The sequence below is a fragment of the Orbicella faveolata genome, unplaced genomic scaffold (assembly GCF_042242905.1).
Source record: "Orbicella faveolata isolate gen_17 unplaced genomic scaffold, um_ofav_v1 contig_14, whole genome shotgun sequence".
NCBI lineage: Eukaryota > Metazoa > Cnidaria > Anthozoa > Scleractinia > Merulinidae > Orbicella > Orbicella faveolata.
Window position 1 is genome coordinate 17,718,430 of NW_028301541.1, and position 24,141 is coordinate 17,742,570.

The 24,141-nt window shown below is 39.3% G+C and overlaps 3 protein-coding genes across 3 annotated transcripts; 1 reads left to right on the plus strand and 2 right to left on the minus strand.

Moving 5' to 3' along the window:
* The first annotated feature begins 942 nt into the window (after window positions 1–942).
* On the plus strand, window positions 943–12,287 carry LOC110057335 (intraflagellar transport protein 74 homolog). Its single transcript, XM_089286812.1, has 19 exons — window positions 943–1,256; window positions 2,475–2,534; window positions 2,671–2,733; window positions 3,266–3,299; window positions 3,897–4,012; window positions 4,538–4,578; window positions 5,402–5,481; window positions 5,798–5,851; window positions 6,439–6,479; window positions 6,684–6,740; window positions 7,404–7,457; window positions 7,601–7,667; window positions 8,199–8,239; window positions 9,557–9,619; window positions 9,812–9,871; window positions 11,002–11,056; window positions 11,309–11,379; window positions 11,496–11,556; window positions 11,985–12,287. Exons 1-19 carry the CDS (start codon window positions 1,128–1,130, stop codon window positions 12,089–12,091), a joined length of 1,254 nt encoding a protein of 417 aa, XP_089142938.1. The 5' UTR covers window positions 943–1,127; the 3' UTR covers window positions 12,092–12,287.
* A 2,146-nt stretch (window positions 12,288–14,433) lies between these two features.
* Window positions 14,434–16,931, minus strand: LOC149114334 (kelch-like protein 24). Its single transcript, XM_089286810.1, has one exon. The coding sequence runs from the start codon at window positions 16,766–16,768 to the stop codon at window positions 15,047–15,049; it is 1,722 nt and encodes a 573-aa protein (XP_089142936.1). The 5' UTR covers window positions 16,769–16,931; the 3' UTR covers window positions 14,434–15,046.
* Window positions 16,932–19,832: 2,901 nt separating this feature from the next.
* On the minus strand, window positions 19,833–22,838 carry LOC149114335 (kelch-like protein 11). Its single transcript, XM_089286807.1, has one exon. The coding sequence runs from the start codon at window positions 22,549–22,551 to the stop codon at window positions 20,851–20,853; it is 1,701 nt and encodes a 566-aa protein (XP_089142933.1). The 5' UTR covers window positions 22,552–22,838; the 3' UTR covers window positions 19,833–20,850.
* Between the last annotated feature and the right edge of the window lie 1,303 nt (window positions 22,839–24,141).

Below are 24,141 nucleotides of genomic sequence, written 5' to 3' on the forward strand. Positions count from 1 at the left end.
CATTAAAAGTTAGTTTAATTATTAACTCAGAAACATTTTAAAATAGATATCGCATAACAGATCAAAAAAGAATTCAATGGGTAGCATATAAGTAGGCACAAATGATTGTAACGTTTCTTTTTGTAAGCGGTTTACTGTTTTGTTTTCTTTTATTCACGTATCAGTGAAAGAAAAAGATTGTTCATTGCCATATTCAAGAGATGGCCCGTAAACACACTTGACAGTTTCTTTGAAAGCTTTCAGCGTCTTCACTTTCCTTGAAATCTGGCCGCAGAACGTTTCTTTCTGAATGAAGGCATTCCTGCTCGCGCATCGTTTTCGTAATATATGGTGACGCAATTTATAATGTCGCAAACCACTATCACCGCCACTCAGTGTGGCCATCCTGGCCAAAAACAAGACAAGCGCTCTAGAAAAGGTCGAAAGACTGAAAAAACTAGAAAGGATCGGGGAGTCAAGATTACAGTTGCAAGAGTCGAAAATGTCGGAAAGGAACAGATGCCTGTGTAGCTTTGCGATTTATTTAACGCGGCTTTAGCACTCGTTATCGCGGCTTCGCCGCTTGCTTATCGCGCTCAAATTACTTAAAAACGTAACCGCCAAGCTACGTAGGCTACACAAATGATCGCAAGAGGACTCAAAGAGCTCATACAGTCTTATGACACTAAACGATAATGAATACATTTAACAGAACCTGACAGAGTACAGAGCCGTCACTATTCACTCTGTCATTACTTGAAACCTGACACAGCTGTACGCACAAAAAGCCAAATCCCGCATCCCGCCAAACCTATTGGGGACCCTCTGCCTCGTCAACATGTAAAAATACAAAAGAATTTTGATGTGGAAATGAGGCAAAGAGGGCTAATAGGGTCTTAATAAACATGCAAACAAAAGAATAATAAATTGGCCGCCATAGTAAAATTGAAAAATTTGTGTTTGTGGTCAGGGGCGATGTTTTGCACTCATGTCCCTCCGCTCCGCTGCCTACTCCCTCACTTTCTTATTATTTCCCAGTGATCTTTGCGAGTGTAGTTCGTCTCTGCCATTTTGGCACGTTTGCAAGAAAAAGAGCTTGTCGTAGTTTCAAAGGTTTGTTCTTTGTTTCAAAACGGCTTGAACCAGTGATGTTACTTGATCTGGGTCATAAGCTAACTTTCTTCGGTACGGAAGAGGTGGAACCAAGAGGTGGAACCAAGAGGTGGAATGTGGAGACGTGTTTGTTGACAACCTACAAGGACCGTCCCTGGACGAAGGTAAGCTCTCTTGGAAATTGTTTTTGCGGTGTGATTACCTCACAGTTTGATTAGGTAAATACTTTAATAGATAATGACATATGACATACATGCTGAATGTGTATCCATCAGAGTTAAGTCTGTTTTTAAGAGGCACATAAACCGAGAATCATGTCGCGCAATCTTTGTATGGGCCATTGCATTTAATATTCGCACCCCTCCCGCCCCCCTCCTTTTATTGAGGAGCTTTGAATTTTACCCCTCAGAAACGTTAACTTTTTACCTCACCCCCAGAAGGGAAGATCAAAGTGCCAACACACATGCCCCTTCAGAATGTATTAAAGGTGCCGACGTGTGCAGTTGCCCCTTCAGAAATAACATTTAAAAGACTCCCTCCTCCTCTTTGTGTACAAGTGTCAAATATGTGGACTAAGCTTAAGCTTATACCGTAAACTTCTGAAAGTAACGACACCCCAGAAGTAGCAATCCCCTGAAAGTAACATCAAAAAATTGTGGCCGCCAATAAATCCTGAAAGTAGCAACCCCCCGAAAGACAAAGTAGTGAGCCCTCCAAAAATAATGAGCCCACTTCACCCACCCCTTCACTGAAAACAGTCAGGTGAAAGTTACCGTATGGTCACTTGATTCAAGGCACTACAACTTAACAACAAAGGAAGATATCGCTTATACCATGAAGCGTTGTGAAATGTTAATTTGTGCTTCGTGGGTTCATGTTGCACCGTGTTAAGGACATTCGCGTTAATTGTTTCTGCACATCCTTACTGCGGATGCAAATTCACACACCACGTTAGGTATCGAGTGTGCTAAGTAATAAAATGAACGCAGGTAGAGCAGATGGCCACCGCTATAGCGCTTTGCCTGGATTTAACAATCTTGGACATTTGGTGACCTCTATTTTCTTTTGATGGATTATTTTCTCTACCAATTTTTTATGTTTAGCGAAAAAATGAAGAAAATCTATCAATTAGAAGTTTGAATTTTTTGTAAAATGTTCCATCAAATTCCATTCTTTTTAGCTATTTGTATATTTGTTTGGCCAATTTCATTTTGTTTACTACCCAAAGTGGCTAGTGGAAGTCAAAAACATACTAGCCAGAACTAAATTTCTACTAGTCTGTGACTAGTTGGCTACCGTTAGTGTCGAGCCCTCATGTGTGAAAGCAGGCTTTTTTATTTTTATGTTTAAAAATCTTATTCTGTTTTGTTTTTGTTACGTAGCCTCCTGATCAGAAAGCAAAGTATGCTACGTTGAAGAATGTCAACAATTCACTACAGTTGGTGAGTATTTACTGTACATGTGTGTAGCATACATTTATAACAATATTCTCGAAAGAAAAAAATATTCAAAAAAGTTCCTATCGTGTCACTACAGTGTACATTTTTCTTACAAATACAACATGGACTTGTTCAACAGGAGCTTGAACAGAAACAGCAGGAGTTAGATGCTCTGACTACTCGCATCCAGAGCCTTGAAGATGTAAGTATGCTAGAGTAACTATTTTGTGCATGTGCGGGAATTAGCTGCCTATAACACAAAACATGCTTATGTTGTTCATTAACTTGAATAAGGACTCACACATACGTCAAATTCTAGGGATTACATTTATTAATTTTTTGAGTTCAAGTTGCAGTGTAGAATTTCTTGTTCAAGAAAGCTGTAATCCACACTGTAACATGTAACCTAAGAATATACACTGTACATGTATTTTAGAACATGCATGTAATTTTTATGCTAACTGTACATGACTTGTACCTCATTACATGAAATTTTAACTTAAAAGGGGGAAAAGATAAATGTATACACTGTGTTACTCAAGCCTGCAATTGAACCGAACCATTCATATATGTAGGTTACCTTTAGCACTACTGCTTATCAGGTTAAAATGGAGTGCATTACATGTAACTTTAACCATACAAACAAAGTTAGTTGTTTAATACTTTTATTAAGTCAAACTTTAACTCTCCCTGCTAATCCATATCATTCTGTGTTTGTTGATTTATGTCAACAGGAAGTGTCCAGCTCCCCAGTCAAACAGGAAGCTGGTAAGAGAAGCCATGAATGGTGTTTTGTTGGAAATTATGCTTAAAGTTCTACCGTTGCTACTCCACAATATATTCAATCTGCAGCAGCAGCCACATGTAGACTTACATGTAGAGACACATCGTACAGGATAATAAACAGTACCACATGAAAGTACTGCTCAATAGCTTCTATTTGAATGGTCACACAGTAGGGTTTTATCCACAAACTAAAAAATTTGGACCACTTTGTACAGCATAGTAAACAGTGCCACATGAAAGTACTGCTCAATAGCTTTCATTTGAATGGTCACACACGAGGGTTTTATCCACAGACTTAAACGTTATCTAGAACCAATTTGAATAGCATAATCAACTATAGAAAAATATTGCTGACTGATAGCATTTATTTAAATGTGCACGAGATCTGAGCTGTTCATGTACCTGTTATCTGATAGTTGCTCAGCCACCTGTAGTCCATTGATTGTATTTTGATTGTGTTACTTTATAAAATTCTTTGTTCTTTTTAGAGTGGTGCGTATCACGTGCTCTGCTATGCAGTACTACATACATACGTTGCAATTGTTTATTTGAGCCTGTGTTCCTCTATTGTATTTTCAGTGACTCTGTATGAAAAATTAAATGAGCTGGGAGAGAAGAAACAAAGCTTGATTGACGAAATGGAGAAGGAGAACAGAGGAACTCCTGCAGAAGAAAGAGAAAGACTTCTGAAACAGGTGACTCCTGTCACTGATATTTTGTTTCCTGTTTTATTACATGGCTAGCTCCGTGAGCAGGCAAGATGAACTGAATCCTGCACTGTGATTGGCTGCCCAAGCAGTTTTTTTTTTCTTTTTTTCTTTTCTTTTTTTTTTTTTTTTTTTTTTTTTTTTGCGTGTTTATGGACCTCTCGATCCGCCTCGATCCATAGATATGCAGAAAAAGAACTTGGTCAAAATGCAGCCGTCTTGGCCTCATGCTTGGTCAATAACCCAAATATCATCATCAATTCCTAAATGCTGTTGCAGGGCTGTCCTTACCACTTGCAAGAGAATGGCTGGCTACACAGTGAGAGAAGCTGGTCATGATTTCAACATGGTGCCAATAAGGTTTTTTTTAATAATCGATCTGAAATTATTATTATTATCACAAAATATGGGTTATGAGTGGCTATGGGCACCAAACCATGTAGAGGTCTATCACAAACTTTGCTAAAGAGTTACTAGCTATAAGTTTGCTTTTCCATATTTTATATTTGACAGGTAAAGGAGGATAATCAAGAGATTACCAGCATGGAGCGCAAGTATGTTTATTTTACGGGTCAAAGATCCTACCTTAGTAATTTTTAACGACCTACAGGTACATACATGTATGGTGCATACATGTATGTGTATTGCTTGTGCTTGTGGGAGAAGGAATCCTGTAAGAAATAGGTTCGTCTTTGTAAATTGTGAAAAAATAATCTTAATGCACCAGAGTCCATTTTCAGAGATGTGGCCTAATGTCATATGTACCCCTAACAGAAGGGGAGATCAAAGGAAGGGGCTAGAGGGCACTGTGCTCCCCCACCCCTTTTTGTCACTATTGATTCTGCTAGTGAAGTACCACCAGTAATAGAAACCCTTGTAAACTGAAAGGTTTAAGTAACACTGGTCAGCAAAGAGCCATATCACATGCAAAACAAGGCATTTAAAACATATTAAAATTTTGTTTCTTAAAGACTTAGTTTGAAAGCTCACTTCAAGAGTTGTCGTAATATGAATCAACAATGAAAATTTGGATTAGAACACTCCAAATGGTATGCGATGAGCCTCCCAGTTGCTGTTATACTGGGGGGAACTTGGACATCTAGTTCGTGTGTGGTGAGAGGGAGGGGATTGGGGTGCTAACTGTAATTTAAACGCTTTATCTGAGACAATATTGAAAATAGTTCGGATGTTTTGACACCCCCACCCCCACCCCTGGTCAAAGAAGTTTTGAAACAACACTTCTTGGTAGCTTTACCACAACTATAAAGCCTTACTAAATTGAGAAGCTGATCGAAAAATATACAGGCACTGTGTACAGTTTTATTATGACATGTCCAATCATTTCCTTGCTGAAATAAAACGTTTTTCTTTCTGTAGGACTGCTGAGTTTCGGGAGAAGATTGAAACAGTCAATGGTGAAATTCAACAGCTAGACATGGATCTTGAAGAACATCAAGGTAATTAACCTTTGTTTGTTTGAAACAATGTGTAGTTATATGTTTATTTACACTTTTCATTCCTTAGGCCCTGATGTCAACATGTACTTAAAAGCTGTACGTAGTCACTTTACCACTGGCTGTACGATTATTGGTATCTGCAAATGTAGTTTGCCTCTGTGTGTTATTTTCGGGGAAGCGAGTGAAAAACTCTCTGGCTTTTACAGGCTGTAAGCAAGATGAAGCCAAGATGAAAGTGTAGTTTTCTTTCTTCCCATATCGCGTGCATACTTGTTAGTTTAGAGTAGTCACTAATGAGATTGTCCTCTGTTTTCAGGTGAACGAAACGTCAAGTACAAGGAATTGAAGAAGCGAGAAGAAACAATGGATGGTACGTCCTGCAGAGATTGTTAACCCCCCCCCCCCCCCCAGGGGAATCTTCCATGTTAAAAGGTCGGAGATGCTCGTCGTCTTGGTAGGGGTTTAACTCGGTCTCGCTTAGAGTGTTCAGGACCAAACGCCACTATCTTTAGCGGTAAAGATATCCTTTAGGGTGCTCCTTGAAGAAATGATGAAAAAGACGCTATCACGTCCGTTTAAAAATGGTATCTATTAGGGATCAAATAAAGCTAAAGCGGCTAAGCCACGCTCACGTTGGTATTCTTCAGGGGTTTAATTCAAATTTTGCGACCAGCATCCCCGACCTTGTCACATGGGAGTCACTCCCTCCCTTCCCCCCACCCCCCTGGGCGTATAAAAGTTAGGAAGAGTGGGTGAGGAGTAAGAGCTACCTTAGATCAAGAATAATTCGGAATTGTTTTGGTTCTGCCTTACTACTCTCGTGATCGTTTTGAATATTGGAGATTAAACAAACTAAGTGATGTTTTCGTTGAAAGGGAGGGGAAAATCAGTATTTTCAACGTAAGAATATGCTGAAATGTTGTATAGTCTATTCACTGATATTTATCTTTCTTTCAGATTTTCTAGACACCTTTGAAGAAGTCAAAGCGAATGAGCAGGTTTGTCCACAGTTGCATAACAGCTTTATCGTGTCTTATCCATAAATATCACAAGAATTAAAAAACGGCCGGTTTTGGTGGATCCTAGCGATTTCTGAACGCGCCATAATGTAGTCAATATGATTGTAACAAAGTCAAGTTTTTTGGCAAAATTTTGTCTATATTTTCTTCGCATTGATGTAAGTTATTTTTTGTCTTCCACAGGCGAGGAAACAACAGTTAGAGAACAGCATTGTGAACCGTCTCGAGTACATGAGCAGGGTAAGTTTGTCTCGATATCCTCTTCACTTCTCTGTGGACCATAGGGCGTGTTCCTGGTTAAACACATTGTCCCTCTCCAGAGCAAGAAATTCGGTCTTATTCCCACGTGATTCCAGCCGTCACTCGGCTTTTCCTTTAAAGCTGACGTTTTTTCTTCTTTTCATTGTAAAGTTTTCATTCCTTGAGGACGGTCTCCGGACACTATAGACAGAAAAAGACAAAGCTTTTCCTTCTGTTTCGCTGGCCATTTAACTTCAGGTTCATTTTTTGGCATTGCTATTGTGGTTTGCTTCTGTCATTTCCTTACCGACATCTTCCGTGTCTATTTTGTGTATTTCTGTGTTGTCGTTTTCCGCCTTGCAAGTTCCTTAACTGCGTTTTCAATCTTGTTCAGCACTTCTAGTGTTTTAATATGTTCTCTCTTATTATAATTGTTTATTCATTTGGTATGAGTGAAACTTGTAAGCTGCTATTGTTTTTATTATTGTTGTTGTTGTTGTTTCATAGGTCTGTTGTTGTTTTTGTTTTGTTCCTTTTTGTATTCCTTTCTGTGTTGAATCCATTCCAACACAACTTTTGTCTTCAAGTGTGCACGTATCTAAGTTCACTTAGGGTTAGTGCAAGACTTGAATATTTACCTGGTTCCTAACAAATATTTCATAGGGAATGATACGAACCAAGCACCTACCCAGTCCAGCTGAACTTCAACGCATGAAGGTACAGTTTTTTTGTCTTTCATTTTATATAATAGTGCAAAAAGACAGCCTATGTCTGGTCCACACTACGCCGGACGAATTTGAAAATTTATTTGTAAATTTATTATATACAGTAGTGTCTTTTCTTTCCAACTCACCACATAGGATGACTTGAGCTTTAAGGAAACACAGATGCACAAGTCCCAGTCTACTGCGGCCAGTTTAGGCTCAGGTAAGGACTGGAGCACATTATTAAAAAGTTTTTGAAACTTGGATGTTAATGTAGAGACCAAAGAAAGTTTCCATATTACCAGGGTGTTTGAATGTGTAACGAAGAATAATTTGAGATGAGAGTTGATGAAGTTTGTGCTCTCCGGAACAAATTCACCCCAGAATAACGAGGCATCTTGAGTAAAAGGAGGTCCTTCTCTCAGAGTTTGCATTTGTGTAGCTCTTTCGATTGGTTTGTAAAAACACCTACAATGTTGTCTTGCCAATCAGAGGTAATAAGTAAAGACATGATCTCTTAGCCAGTCAGGTACAAAGTCAGAGGCAATCGTCATTTGTTTTTCTTCGACTTCGTACATTCCAGCCTGTAAACCCACTATAACGCAAAGGCTTGGGCTCAGTAGATCCCTCAACAGCCCATTGGACTCAATACAGTGAATGGTCCCTCAAATTAACAAGTGGAATTGTAAAACTTCTTCAACTTCAGTTCTGAGATTCAACGCTAACTTGTATGTTTTCTTTCTGTAACCGTTAGAGCACACCCGTCTTCAAATGGACCTGGAGAAAGTAGAACAGGTTGGAAGCTTTTTGTTAATAGAGCTGTCATGCGCATGTCATTGTTTATGATAGCTGTCCAGGCTGGTTTTCACTAAGAGATAAGCACAAACACAAGCACAAGCATAACGTGAACACCCACAGCACAAACATAAGCACAAGCAGACGGTAGTGATGATGCGCAGAACACAAGCATTAGCACAAACACAAGCAATTCAAAAATGTTTGCTTTTCTTGTGCTTGTGGGTATGTCAAGTGAGGACGCGTTACTGTGTGGAACTGAAAATAAGGTATGCTTATTTTCGTGCTTGTGCTCATGTCGTAGTTAAAACCAGGCATTAGAGTTTCCGTGACACCTTTTAAGGTGTTGAGCCGAAAAAAATCAAAAATCCTTATAAGTAGATGGTACTCATCCGACACTTAGAAATCATTAACAGAGATTTTGTTGTATTACATCCTCAAAACGGTGCTAACATTATCACATGTTCATGTACCTGCGCTCGTACTCAAAAGTCTAGAACACTATTAAAGGTGAAAACATAAAGTGAATTGCTGAAGGGAAAAAAAATGGTAATTAGTTTGTGTAGCTATTTTCTTTGAGACGAAGGCATTCAGGGTTTGAAAACGTCTGCCCGACGTTTTCAATTTGAGCATGGATAGTAAAGAGTCTTCTACTATCCATGATTTAAGGTCATTCCACTGAAATAGAACCTGCACTGAGATTTTTGTGAAACTTTGCCTATTGATTGTTTATATTATAGGAACTTAAATTTTGAAATAAAAATGAGGGGTCCCCATGTTCGTCTAGGAGCAACAGCATCGTGTTTATACCCATATAAATCCTTATAATAGCACCATAATTGCAGTCACGATTGCTTGCTAAATTCACGTTTCCGACGATAGTACAGTGCAGTTTAATTTTAACAAAACTATACTGTTAAGATTGGGTTTTAGAGCGGTTTTCAATTTAGAGTCGTAAAATCAAAACCAAAGTAATTACTCTAGCCAATTACAAAGGACACAGACAGTACAGTGAACCAATCAAAACTTGACGTAAAAATGTGAAGCTGACGCGAAGCGCGGGAAAAAGTGCGCGAGCAAGTCACGATTGGTTTTGGGTTTAGTTTTACTTCTGATTGGATGAAAAAGTGGCGCGAGTTTTTTTAACCAATCATGTAGCGTAATAATGCAAAACCAATCACTTTTCGACACTCAAATGAACACCGCTCTAACCCTTGTAATTACGATTTGTCTTATGTCTTTTGCCATTTCACCTTTCAAAGTTGTGGCCATGATAATTCTGTGATATGATAATCTTGCTTTACATTTTGAAAACAGCTTGAGACGAAAATAACGTCAGAGCTTGAATCACTGAAAGAAAGGATCCAGACAATGACCCAGGTAAATTTTGTTGTTATTTGTTGTTTATAGTTGTTTTGCTAACATAACTTTCGTATGCAAATCGAAATTCGAGGAAATTGTACTATTAAAAAAACAGTACAGCTCAAAAAATCTTGCCGTCATGCTCTGTTTGATATGTATTACAAAATGAACAGATCTCTTAATTGGGGAAGTGTTTGTTTTTTTCCTTAGGAACTTGAGACGTACAGTGATTTGGATACTCTGAGAGAACAGTCTGAACAGAAGAAAACGGTAACATTATGATGCATAGAAAGTCCGTAGGGAGTCACCCCAACATAAGAAGTGCCTTATAATAAACGTCATTTTATAACTGAGAAAATTACTTCATTATGATTGACTGACAGCAGGCAAGTTTATCGTTAAGTTTTAATTCGTACAGCAGTGCAAATTAACGCGAGCGCTTTCGTGATTTTCCCAGTAATATAATAAATACGTGATCGACTGAAGGCTCTTGCAATTAAGGATTTACACTACTCGTAACATTTGGAAATTCTTTCAAATTGCACTCGCCTTAGGGCTCGTGTAATTTTGAGAGAATTTTCAAATATCTCTCGTAATGCAAATGCTTAATAGGCCCTTTGCAGCTAAGCCATCACGTGACCTACTTTTCATAAAATTATGGGCTATAACTTAACGAATGCCAGAAATGGAAAAAGCATGTCTAAAATATCAAAATGGCCCAGTTTGAGGCCCCCATCATCAGAGAATGAGTTTTTATGATGGTCTGAATTTTTGAAAGAGTAACAAGATTTGTATGGAAAAATGTTGCTGGAGAGCAAGGCCTTGCTCTCCAGCAACATTTTCCATACGAATCCTCTAAATTTTCCGAAAATTCAAACTGTGGTATAAACTTACTCGTTTTTTCCTGGGGCCTCAAACTTGGCCATTTTGGTATTTTCGATGCGCTCTTTCCATTTCTGGCATTCTTTAAGTTATAGCCCATAGTACAAAAATTTTTTAGGAAAAATTTGGTCACGTGACCCCAGCTGCAAGGGGCCTATTGCAATCGCATTTATACGATTACCTAAACATATTCTTCATAGAGCACCTGAAGTTGAATGTAAAGCATCAGCAATGATTGATAATCGTTCTATCCTGTTTTATCTCATTTTCTATGAACTGCTCACCATTCTTTATAGTTTTCGGTATTCCTTTCTATATTCTCGTACCAGTCGAGTTTTTTTTTTTATTCTTTACAGCCCTGTCGTGTCACTGAAATTGTCTTTCCGCCGCTCATTCGTGTCTAGTCTATGTTCCTTTTGGAGTGCGGGCTCCGATCTCGGACAGAGGCTGGTAATCGAGCCAAGGTTTTTTGTCAGTAGTTTAAAACATAAGCTTATAACATTTTGTTCTATCGGTAGCGTTTGCATGGAGAAAAGAAGACATTGTCCGCAAGGAAAGAAACGTTCAAGAAACGTAAGTAATTGACTGAAAGACCGACTGACCGACTGACCGACTGATCGACTGACTGACTGACTGACCGACCGACCGACCGACCGACTGACTGACTGACTGACTGACTGACTCAGTGACTCACCCACTCACTCACCCAGTGACTCACTGACTGACCCACTGACTGACTCACTGACTCACTGACTCACTGCCTCACTGACTGTCTCTCTTACTCACTGACTGATCCATTGATTGTTTCCTATTTGTTCTGCTCAGACGTTCAGAGGCTGTCTTCACTCTACGATGTCACAAAGAGTAAGCTGATGGAAAATGAGACACATTCACAGGTATTGCTACTATTACACTTAACTGTTGTTATTTTTTAAAGGAAAGATAAGTTCCAAGTCTTTTACTGTTCTGTACGGTCTTTTGATGGACTCTCTTTGTCGCATTTCAACCACAGCTTGGAAACTTAGAGAGAAAGTGGCAAGATCACGAACAAAATAACTTCGTCATGAAAGAGTGTATCCTTTTATTTCTAATAACTATCATCATGATATTTACTCCTTTCACTCCAGGGTAAGTCCTTGACTCAATTGGTGTCGTTTAACTCTTAGCTCTGGGATGAAACCCTAGTGTGTGACCCTTCAAATGAAAGCTATTGAGCAGCACTTTCATGTGGTACTGTTTATTATGCTGTACAAGGTGGTTCAAACTTTTAAGTCTGTGAGTAAAACCTTAGTGTGCGACCATTCAAATGAAAGCCATTGATCAGTACTTTCGTGTGGTACTGTTATTATGCTGTAAAAGATGGTTCAAACTTTCAGGTCTGTGGATAAAGCCCTAGTGTGTGGCCATTCAAATGAAAGCTATTGAGTAGTAACTTTGCCTTAACAGTAACTTTAAAAATTGCATCTTGCTGTTTTGTATACCACTCCTTAACAGTCCCCAGTTATTGCTTCTAAAAGCATGGAGAGTGACTATCGCCCCTTGAAGCAAAATGTGTCAGAACAGCTGGAGGACATTAACAGACTGCTGATCCAGTCTCTTGGAAAATAACTACACCAGTCTCGGCCCGGTGTCTTAAAAATACATCACTTTCCTTTACAAAGTGTAACCAACAGTTTTAAAAAAATACTGTGATCTAAACCCATTAACTAATGGAATACATTGCCTGTTATAGCAAGCTGGAAACTTGCTTACACATTTACAGACAACTGTTATTTATAAAGTTTTTGAACTTGCACGCGACTAATCTCGTACCCAGATTTCACTCTGTTCCGCTTGACCGTTGGATATCTGGCTCGAGCACGTCACTGTTTATGACTTATAAATACATGAAACTGATCAAAAACAACCTATCTTGCCCGTGACCCCTTTGCCTCGTTTCTATGCCAAACTGATGAGAACTGACCGGAACCTTAAACTGCTACCTATCCCCACCCTCCCCCTGACCATAGCCGACCGGTAAATCGTTTGTGGGCAAGAGCCTGTAACCAGGGTCATTAAAGTAAGGAAGTGATCTGTTGCTAAGCAGCGTTTGTGACAAAAGCGAAAGGATTGGTTACCTGCCAGGCAGGGGTCATTCCTTAACTACAGGTTTTTGTCTACTTTCGTTCAGTGTGTGGATATCTCTGTGGGCTTTGATTGCCGAATAAATGTAAACCGATACCTGAACACTATTTAATGGATTAGATAGCTGGCTGGCTGGCTGGCTGGCTGGCTGGCTGGATAGATAGATAACTTTATTTCAACTCGCGTTGATGAGGCTGATTAGGCCTCTAGCAAGATTATGATAATTTACCGAGAAAAATAACTTTAAACGACAGAAAATTGAAATTGAAAAATTAAAAGATATAAATATATAATAGCTAAGACTGGTTTACATATGTAAATTTACAATAGATCTAACGCAATCTTAAAATCTTTAAGTGTCTTCATACAACGTAGTGTATCCGGAAGTGAATTCCAAGCTTTTGAAGCAGTGTGGGCCACGAACTTAGTCCCATAACGGGTGGTGTTAGCTTTAGGGATGATAAGCTTGTTGGTGCCCCTTAGATTCTTAATGTTCTCACGAATAGTAAACAAGTCACTTAAATATGTAGGAAGAAGGTTGTTGACAACTTTAAAAGCTAAGATTAACATATCTCGTATACGTCGATCAGCTAGAGTGTAGCCAGTTCTTTCAGTTAATTCCCCAGCATTTGTAGGCGATCGGCCGCTATAGACATGTAAATCAATACCTGAACACTATTTAATTCATTACAAATGAATTGTAAAGTTATGTTCGGTTAGCAAGAATATAACTGTAACTAACATTCCAACGAAAATTAAGTCTGCTTTACGAGAGTATTTCGTAGCTACTCTGCAATTTCTCGCTCTTTCAAGGTTTGTTTTAACACACATGTATACAGTTTGTATTCCATAAAAGGGAAAACTCTAAATTGTAGCAGCGCTGTGGTTCAAGCGTTTATGATTTTTCTTTCACAAGTTTTCTAACTTTTCGCCCGATTTTTAACATCTGAATTTTTTATTTGCCCGCTTGGCTTTTTTACCATTTTTGTGGATGCCGTATCCTAGATACCGGCATCCTCTTTGTGGTCATGTTATAATGTAACAATAGAAGCTTCGGGAGCCAATCAGATCACGAAAAACACAATCGATTTACCGTCAATTACATCTCGATGTAGCACGAGTTGTTTTCGGTAGTCGGCCTATTCTACGACTTTGGACGGGTCTCTACGATCGTCAACGATTACGATACGGATAAATCCGATCTTCCAAATATGGTCTGCGATAAATATCCTCAAACGCTCGGAAATGCTTTGGCTGTCATACCGCTGGAAAGACGACAAACAAGTGAAACAAGCCACTTACTTTGCTGAGCTTAGGTCAGAAGCGAAGTGGCGAGTGACGGCGAATTTTGGTAAGTTGATAATGTTTTCTTTCTATTTTACCCACGTAATCAGGCACAGCTTTCGAGAAATGCGTAAATCGTATGTTTGTAAACAACTATTCGATGTTTCACGCACTGTTCGAAATTTTGGAAGAGAGACGGTGGATGACCTGAGGTCTTTGTTTGACAACTATCGAGTGACGCATTTGAAAAATGTTGTCAAGAGTTCGGCAATCCGCAATGCTTTTAACTGGCCTTTAAGCACAAATGATCTATAATACTATAAACAACTTCATCAATTAAGAAACTTCGACAAAATATATTGGAGGGTAGGGATAAGCATTTATGGCAAACAAAACCACACGAATGGGTTAATAGTACTACCCACCATTAATATTGTATGCAGTTGTTCCTTAACCGTTGTTGTTAATTTGTATTCCTTTACTATTAATTTATCTCTCTCATGCGAACATGAGTACTTGGGCGATATCCACTCGTGTTAATGTACTGAAACAATAATTTTATTATCGCCCAAAAGCAACATTAAAAAAAAAAAATACAATTTCAATGCCATCCTTACATTAATGTTTTGAATACCACGTCAGTTACAACATAGTTAAAGGATACCTTGCAAATTAACAGAGGTTACTTCACTGTTTCACTTTGTGCATTCTAAATATTGTATAGTGTTGAGTTACTTTTAAACAACTTATAAGAACTTAGCCACTGATTTTTTTACCTGTTAATTCTAAGAACAATAATTATTACAATCCACTCTATTTGAGTTCATCAATAAAAATGTTGTTTCCTTGGCACATGATAGTCTTATTCTTCTTTTACGACTCTTTGAATACCAGTCTTTACGCCCCTAGACAAACCGCCCCCGACATGACCCCCTTGGACTTTTACATGCAGAAAATTTACTTGTATTCTAAAACCTTTCCAATCTCTTCTATATGCGAATCCAAAACCCGCTCTTGTGGTTTTTTTCCTCACTTTCCCCAGGCATCTCGTTTACCACAAAATCTGAAAATCGAGAGTTAGCTACTATTTTCGAAGTCCAGTTAGTTTAAAAGGAAGAGTCATTTCAATCACAATAGTACTAAACATCAGCAGAACTATTTCTTGACAACATGGAGTTTGTCTAGTACTCCTTTGGAGAGTTTCAGAACACAGCCGGTGAATGTGTCTTTATTGTCTTCGGAGATCATTTCCACTGGTATGGTTGTCTTCTCGATCCACTTGTCCTCTGTAGGGTCATAGCATTCAACAATCAAGCCACTTCCCCCATAGTTACATGTGCCACCCAGCACATAGAGTGCTCCCTTCAGACACACCATACTGCCATCTTCGCGAGGAACTTTCAAACTTTCAATAAACTGCCATTCGTTAGTTGAAATATTGTACATTTCACAAGTTCTCAAATACGATACATGGAACCTGAACCTCGACGTCTCCCTCCCTCCGGCTACAAAAATCTTCCCTTCAGTTGCCACACCAAAGGCCCTCCCTCTCGATTGTTGCATGTTAGCGATTTCCTCCCATTTGTTTGCTACAGTGTCGAATCTCTCAGCCTTCGAAAGGCACTCCACTCCCAGGTTTCCGCCACAAACATACAGATGATTGCCAGCCGCAATAACACAAGAATTTTCCCTGCAGCCCTCACGAGAGGACAACATCGTCTGCCATGAGAACCGCTCGACATTGTATCTTTTGATAGTCGATTTTTTCTTGGATATGTCGACCTCTACAGCATAGATTTCGCCTCTAACGACAGCCACCTCACCAGACCTTGACAAGTCCAAACTAGACCAGCCATTGAAAACGGGATCATATCTCTCTGCCTTCGGAAATGGGAGGGTTAAACTGAAGGAGTACAACTGATCACCATAGCTTATCATCTTAGTTCCCTGGTTTCTCGCTGTCAGCCCGTCTGCTAAACGCTTCCACTCGTCTTTCTCTGGGAGATAACAGAAAGTGTATTTCCCTCCACAAGCAACAATGGCGCGGGTTTCAAGCCCTTTTCTCGGCGACTGCCGCAGGTTTTTTTCACTTGTAAAGCCACTCAGCTTTACTGCATCTGAAATCAACTTTAAACAGTGCAAGTTCTCTCGCACAAGTTCGTTCGTCACGACATCGAATAAAAAGTCACGCGATAGGAAAGCCAGTCGCACGTGACCAAACAATTTTTCAAACGATGCCTTTCGCTCGCTTTTGTTTCGCTCGATCCACTTCAATACGATTTCAAAAACATCTGCTTCAACTGCAACAGAAATGTCGTCACTTGAAATCCACCTCTCGACTTCTTTAGCTTCCAAGTTTAAGAATTCCTCCATTTCTGCCACGGATGCAAAGTTCGCGTGGATGAACTTTCTGGTGTTGGTGATCAGTTCGTCACACTGGTATATCTCAGCAAAATAAAATGTTGAAATGCAATTTGATTTGGACATTTGCCGTTCTAGAAATCGCCCGGAAACTGTTTTCAAGCCCGGAATTAGAAAATAGTTCGCTGCAGCGACAAGATCCTCGGAATTCTCTTGAGTTACCTCGACAGTTCCTGTGTAGATGAACTCCAAAACATTTTCCATTACAACACCCGAAATCTCTTCAAAACGAACAATCCCTTCCCGATTCTCTTTCATGTCGCTCTGAAGAAGCTTGCAGAAGAACGGGCTTGCTGCGGAAAGCACATTTCTATGAGCTTTGAATTCTTTGTCATCTTTCGTCACCAAAGTTACGTCGCATAAATGATCTTGTCTTCGTTGCACGTTAAGTCGCTTCGCTAATTCCACACAGAATGCAGCTTGTTCCGCATCACAGATTGGCTGTAGATCTTCCATATTCCAAAAAATAAACTTAGTTCCGTGAAATACAGATTTCTTTAGAACCGTTTAGATGGCCTCAAATGCTAGCTCTTCGAAATCACGACCGACTGCTGTCGAAAGCGAAAGTCTTCCTGTGCGGAAGAGGAAAAGGACAATGGGAAGGAGATGACGTCATCATAAATGAGTGAAAAGACTGGACTAGACTGGACTAGACTGGACTGGACTGGACTGGACTGGACTGGACTGGACTGGACTGGACTGGACTGGACTGGATTTGTCAAAAAAGGACTTGGAAAGCACAGACTTGGAATTGTAGAACGCAGCCTAGAAAAAAAACAGAACTGGGACTAGTAAATCGAGAACCTGCAAAACAAGGACTCATACAACGCAGTAAAATATATACCTCTTACTAACCGAGTTCGAGGGACGTACTGTAAGTTACGGACCGAGTTTTTTTCCCCATCGATTTATGGCCCGAGGGCGAAGCGCTCAGGCCTTAAAAATCGACGGAGAAAACCGAGGATCCGTTACTTATAGAATAGAAGGAGAAAACGAGGTTAGTAAGATATTTATTATATCTCTACTGTGTGTCTGACGGGTTCGGGAACGATTTCTATTCACGCCAGGAGACGCTGAACGGCGTCAAATTTCTGACGCACCTCGAAAGCAAGACGAGTCAATTTAAAATCATTGTTAAGTGATTCTTAAGTCATCAGCAGGTTTTTATACACAATTTCAGATGTACAACAAAGTTTTCAACTTTTCCTTGCTAAAAAAGTAATGAGCACTTGGCCATTATGATAAATCAAGAAACATTTTGGCAACAAAAACAGCTTTAAATTTTAGCGGGCCGTTAAGTAGAGTACGGCCCACTAAATTGACCAATCACAGCGCGCGTACTAACTGGAAGATAAAAATATCTTCATTGAAACGATCATTTCTCATTCAAAGAATTAAATTTATTTCATATCATTCCCAACAGAAAAAGAAACAGAAACATATACTTAATCAATAAGTAACATTAGATCTGTACATATCATCTCGTCTTTAATTTTTTGATCCATAATCCTGCTACCTGTACAGTGCTCGCCGGGTCAACCAAAGTGCTTTGTCAGTAAAGTATTCCCCATTCCATGTCTTCCGTAAGTTCAGTCCAAATGTCTGATTTCCAGGTGCTTTGCACTTGGTTTCCAGACTCCCACGGTTTACGGCGTGCGTGTTTCCTCTATAAAGGGAACTTTTTATCAGGAAAAGTAATTTAGTATTATTACTGTTATTACATTTTTGCCAGACTTGTTCATTCTGTCATCAGACGGTCGATTAGCGAAGTAAGAATTACAGTTAATATCCAGGAACCATATACCTCATAACACGTAACGAATCATCCCTAATTGGTTCGCTGCTATTGGCCTTCCTTATCGCAATCTTATAACATGATACATTTCACCACCATAATCGTTTTAATCACTATAAATTTTTCTATAGAAAACTAGCAAAATAATCACTAACAGTGCGCTTTGGGCATAATCATTCGGGCAATTTGCTGAAACCAAGGACGAGGCACACATAGGTACCGGGGGACGAGATATTATGTCTAAAAATAACTTAAAGGGATAAGACCGGTATCAATATGGGGGATTAACTCTCTCACTCTTTTTCTTCCCCTGACACAGGATAGTTTGCGCTTTTCACATTAGCTTTTCAAAACAATAGTTAACAGTGCACTTTGCGTACATGTTTGACGGAGCACAAGAGGAGACACAGGGAAGAAGTCATGATGAGAGCTTTCACTTTGGGAGGGGAGGGTACTCTCATATTTTGATGGCCTAAATGTGGTAAATGTTGGGGCGGGGGTCCAAATGACAGCTGGACGGGAGTTATCGTCATATCTTCAAGGGGTTCAATTCGTATCTTAGTACTGATAGGTATTTTAAAATCTAAAATGATCACTGTTAAAATTATTTTGATACTTTTTAATTTCAGGGAATAAACTGAAATAAACTACGACCGGAAGGACTTGTCACAAAGAATTGCTACCTCGCTGGGGGAGAAAATGAATTTATGTGATACCCACAAAACGAGATTCTGGTAGCGTTTAGGGTTAGGGCATTCAAACTTATTAACGATAAGGCTCGTCAACTTTCCTTTAGAGTACTTTTACATGTTTTCTTATTTATCTGCTCACAAAATTTACATTTTCATTGACTTTTTTGGTGGAGACCATGTTATTAGACTGTGTTATTAGACTGTGTTAATATCCCTTTCATGTGCTCCAGCTTATTTAAAAGGAATGAATAACTAAATGAATCCTCAGTCCTAATTCGTCAAACTCTCTGTTCGATGAATTTGCAGAAAAGAAATTCAAATCTCCTGCACCAGGAGACGATCATCGTGTTCTCTTGTCCTCTCCTAATTACAAAATTATTAAAACAGAGATCAATGAAATAATCGCATTCAGACAATCATTCTCAGCGCGTTGGACAAGTTGCAAATTTTACTTGGGATTGCGCGTTATAGTTCTTCGTTCAGACGATTTTCATCCACGTTTCAAGCATTTTACACACAAATGCATCTTCTTTGCCGCCCATCAGCTTGAGAAACACTCAAGCTTTAGTTTATCTGGTATCGACAACATTTTGGCTTCTAAGAGCTCTGGGCATGACCAGAGATAATTTAACTCCTGCACTATATTAATTTCTCTGCAAACTGTGATATATTAACATTCAGCCAAAAACAATAGACCTCACTACGAGGCTCTGGGGAATAGCTACAGAGTTTGTGGGGTTTATTCCCCAGAGCCTCGTACTGAGGTCTATTGTGTTAAGCTGAATTTTAATGCAGTCGACTCCCTATAACTCGAACTCTTGCTAACTCGAACCTCGCGCTAACTCGAACCAAAACCGATTTCCCCTGGATTTCCGTCAGACGTTTACTATAATTCAGTTACCCTCGGTAACTCGAACCTCCCGCTAACTCGAAGTAATTTTCGTTTCCCTTCAGGTCATCTTCAAGATAATTTTACCCTCGATAACACGAACCATGTCTGTCAATACGTGACAACTCAAAACAAGCAGTGTACTGTAGTCCAAAACATTAAATTTATTTTGCAGCAGCCGTGTGAACTTTCTCATTTCTTTTACATTACACAAAACGAGTCAGTTCAGTTAATACGAAATTAAGAAATGTATTGTTTCATTTTCCCTCTACTTCCCTTTACTGTATAATTGAATTTGATTACAATGCACATTACATGAATAGAAAAAAGAAATCGCATCAACTTAGAAAATGTAAATCGCATGAGCTTAGTACCAGTAGCCCAGTATTGTTATCTTTAAAAAACCTGTACAGTTCACAGTTCCTGGACTTCTCCCGGGCCTGCTGCCTTCCTTTGTTATATTTTTCACATTACGTTACGTTCCGATTTATACACTAATGTAGAGATGTATTGGTTTATTTTCACTTGACTTCTCTATTCTGTAATTACTTTTGATTAAAATCACTGCATGTATAGAAAAACATTAAACAACGTTTTTTCCTTATTTGCGGTCATTTGTTCTCAACTCCCGATAAATGGACTCCCGCCATCTGGAACCTTTTACAATTTCCCATGAAGGTTTGAGTTCATGGGAGTCAACTGTATATATTAAAGCCAATCGCCTGATTCCAGAGCCCTCGCTCGTCCCCTGCCGCTGACCGTAAAAGTGAAGGCTCTGGCCATGACAAGTGATATTTTGAACGAAAACTCTTGCTTTGAAAAAATAGCTTGCTCTTTTCTTCTTATATTGAGCTGACGCACACTAAATATCACTGATATCTCGGTAGGTAAACACCAAACAATTTCAGTTTTCGTTTTGTTGATTCCAACTTGATATATAGTTACCGAAAGATTTTTGTGAGATTTAGGTGACTTTTAACTACATATAATTGCTAAAACATAGTTGATATTACGTAAATATATTCATCAATTTTACGGAACGTTAGTCGCGAGAAATGGGGCAATTGAAATGAAACTTTCAAGTAAAATGTAAAAATAAAATGGTCAATCATCAATCATAACATCTGCAGAACTATGATCCTAATCCTTACTCTTCTTCTTACTATTCTTTAATAACATCAAGTTTGTCTAGTACTCCTTTAGAGAGTTTCAGTACACAGCCGGTGAATGAATCTTTATTGTCTTCGGCGATCATTTTCACTGGTATGGTTGTCTTCACGATCCACTTGTCCTCTGTAGGGTCATAGCATTCAACACTCAATTGACTTCCCACAAAGCCATTTGTGCCACCCAGCACATAAAGTGTTCCCTTCAGACACATCATAGTGCCATGTGCACGAGAAACATTCAAACTTCCGATAAACTGCCATTCGTCAGTAGAAATATTGTACATTTCGCATGTTGTCGACCAAAATCTGTCCACGATTCCTCCCGCTAAGAAAATCTTTCCTTCAGTTGCCACACCAAAAGCACGCTCTCTCTTTTCTTGTAAGTTTGCAATTTCCTCCCATTTGTTTTCTACAGTGTCGAATCTCTCAGCCTTCGAAAAGCACTCCCCTGCCAGGAACCCGCCACAAACATACAGATGATTGCCAGCAGCAACAACACAAGAATAGTCCCTGCAACCCTCGTGAGATGACAAAACCGTCTGCCATGAACACCGCTCGACCTTGTCTCTTTTGATTGTGGATTTTTTAGTTGATGTGTTGACTTCTATGGCATAGACTTCGCCTCTGACGACAGCCACCTTAGTACAACTTGTGGTGGACAAGTCCAAAGTACACCAACCATTAACAACGGAATCATACCTCTCTCCCTTAACAGCAAATGGAAAGGCGTACAACTGATCACGGTAGTTTATCATCTTAGTTAGATATGTTCTCTCTAACAACCCGTCTGCTAAACGCACCCACCCATCTTTCTCTGGGAGATAACAGAAAGTGTATTTCCCTCCACAAGTAACAATGGCGCGGGTATCAAGCCCTTTTCTCGGCAACTGCGAAAGATTTGCTTCCACTGGAAAAGCCATCAGCCTTATAGCATCTAAGACCAGCCATAAACAACTAGAGTTTTCTTGCACGAGTTCATTTGTCACGACATCGATTAAAAAGTCACACGATAGGGAAGCCAGTCGCATGTGACGAAACAATTGTTCAAACATTCCTTTTCGCTCGCTTTTGTTTTGTTCGATCCACTTTAATACGATTTTTAACACATCTTCTTCAACTGCGATAGAAATTTTGTCACTTGAAATCCAACTCTCGACTTCCTTAAGTTCCAAGTTCAAGAATTCATCCATTTCTGATACAGAAGCAAAATTTGCGTGGACGAAGTTCCTGCTCTTACTTATAAGTTCGTCACACTGGTATTTCTCAGCGAAATAAAATGTTGAAATGCAGTTTGATTCAGACATTTGTCGTTCCAGAAATCGCCCGGAGACTGTTTTCAAGCTCGGAATGAGAAGATAGTTCGCTGCAGCGATAAGATCCTTAGAATTCTCTTGAGTTACCTCGACAGTTCCTGTGTAGATGAACTCCAAAACATCTTCCATTACAACACCCGAGATCTCTTCAAACCGAACAATCCCTTCTCGATTCTCTTTCATGTCGCTCTGAAGAAGTTTGGAGAACAACGGGCTTGCTGCGGAAAGCACATTTCTATGAGCTTTGAATTCTTTGCCATCTTTCGTCACCAAAGTTACGTCGCATAAATGATCTTGTCTTCGAAACATGTTAAGCCGCTTCGCCAATTCTAGGCAGAAAGCAGCTTGCTCCGTATCAGAGATTGGCTGTAGATCCTCCATATTCCACACAATAAACTTATTTCGGTAAATTACAGATTCCTTTAGCCTCAAATAGCTCTACGAAATCAGTCGCGACCGAATCTACTACAATCGACAACGAAACTGTTTGGAAGAGGACACTGGAAGGGAGATGACGTCATCGTGTGAGCAAAATTTGATAGACTGGACTGGACTGGACTTGTCAAACGTGGACTTGCAAAACACAGACTAATAGAGCGCAGCCTACAAAAACACAGACTAGTCAAACGCAGAAAAATATTTTTCTTTATTGAACGATCATTTCTCATCCAAGCAATCAAATGTATTTAATGTAATTCCTTAACAGAAAAAGAAACAGAAATTTATACTTCATCAACAAGTAACATTAGATCTGTTCATGTCATCTCGTCTTTTTTTATCCATAATGTTGCTGCCTGTACAGTGCTCGCCGGGTCAACCAAAGTGCCTTGTTAGTAAAGTATTCCCCATTTCGTATCTTCCGTAAGCTCAGTCCAAATGATTCACTTCCAGCTGCGTTGCACTTACTTTAAAGACTCCTGGTTGAGAGAAATGTCACGGCTTACCGCGAACGTGTTCCATCTATAGAGAGAACTCTTTTATCACACTTGGTAATTTAGTATTGTTTCTGTTTTTAAATTATTGCCAGGCCTCTTCATTTTGGTCAACACAAGGTCGATCGGCGAATATAGCTCATAACACGTACCGGATTACTCCTAATTGGTTTGTCGCTCTTGGTTTCCTTAGTCGCAATCTTATATCTTGAAGTAATTCCTCAAACAGTTTACATTACAAACACTTACCGTTTCACTGTTTCCTATGGATAACTTGATAAAACAATAATTAACAGTGCAATTTGCCGACATGTTTGACGGAGGGCAAGAAGAAACTTGGGGATGATGAAGTCACGAGGACAGCTTTCACTTAGGAGAAGACGTTCTGTTGAACAGGTATAGTTTTAGGGTGTTTCACCTAGAATAGGGTATATAGTTTAAGTATTTAGTTTCTGAACATGGTATCTGTTTGTTTGTTTTTTGTTTTTAGCCTGTGTACTGTACAGCCACACACTCTCGTCAGAGTGAGCAGATGTACACAGGCAAGACAGGATAAAGGGGAGTTAAAGGGACACTGTCACGATATATTTGCTTAAAACTGTTATAACTTCACGAAATGTGCCCTAGATTTATTTAATAAGAACTTAATTGGCTCTAGCTAAATGATTAAAAGCAATTTCTTGAAGGAAGTCCACACTGCAGCTACAATTTTCCAAAAAGTCAACGATTTTCGAGCAAAACTTGAACCTTTGATACCTTGACATCCTGACGCTTTTTTTAAAATCCATAACGCAATCCGTTTCCATCCTCGTCATCGTTAGGCATCCTCGCATCCTAATAGGTTCTAAACATTTGTCGAGTACTGCTCTACAAAATAAAATCACTATTGTTCAGCTTCCAATGATCGATATATGTTTTTGAGATTTCCAAAATCATGCTAAAAATAGTGACACTGTCCCTTTAATTCCGCCGACCATAGAGGTCTTATTTCTAAGGTGATCTCTTGTAAATTATTTTTAGATCAGTCACGGCAAATCAC

What these genes read in the sequence shown, in the direction of transcription:
- LOC110057335 (XM_089286812.1), top strand. Translation starts at nt 1,128, where the DNA reads ATGTTACTTGATCTGGGTCATAAGCTAACTTTCTTCGGTACGGAAGAG. An exon ending in AGGACCGTCCCTGGACGAAG is followed by an intron (nt 1,257 to 2,474) that starts GTAAGCTCTCTT and finishes TTTGTTACGTAG; the next exon opens with CCTCCTGATCAGAAAGCAAA. An exon ending in TCAACAATTCACTACAGTTG is followed by an intron (nt 2,535 to 2,670) that starts GTGAGTATTTAC and finishes CTTGTTCAACAG; the next exon opens with GAGCTTGAACAGAAACAGCA.
- LOC149114334 (XM_089286810.1), bottom strand. Translation starts at nt 16,768, where the DNA reads ATGGAAGATCTACAGCCAATCTGTGATGCGGAACAAGCTGCATTCTGT.
- LOC149114335 (XM_089286807.1), bottom strand. Translation starts at nt 22,551, where the DNA reads ATGGAGGATCTACAGCCAATCTCTGATACGGAGCAAGCTGCTTTCTGC.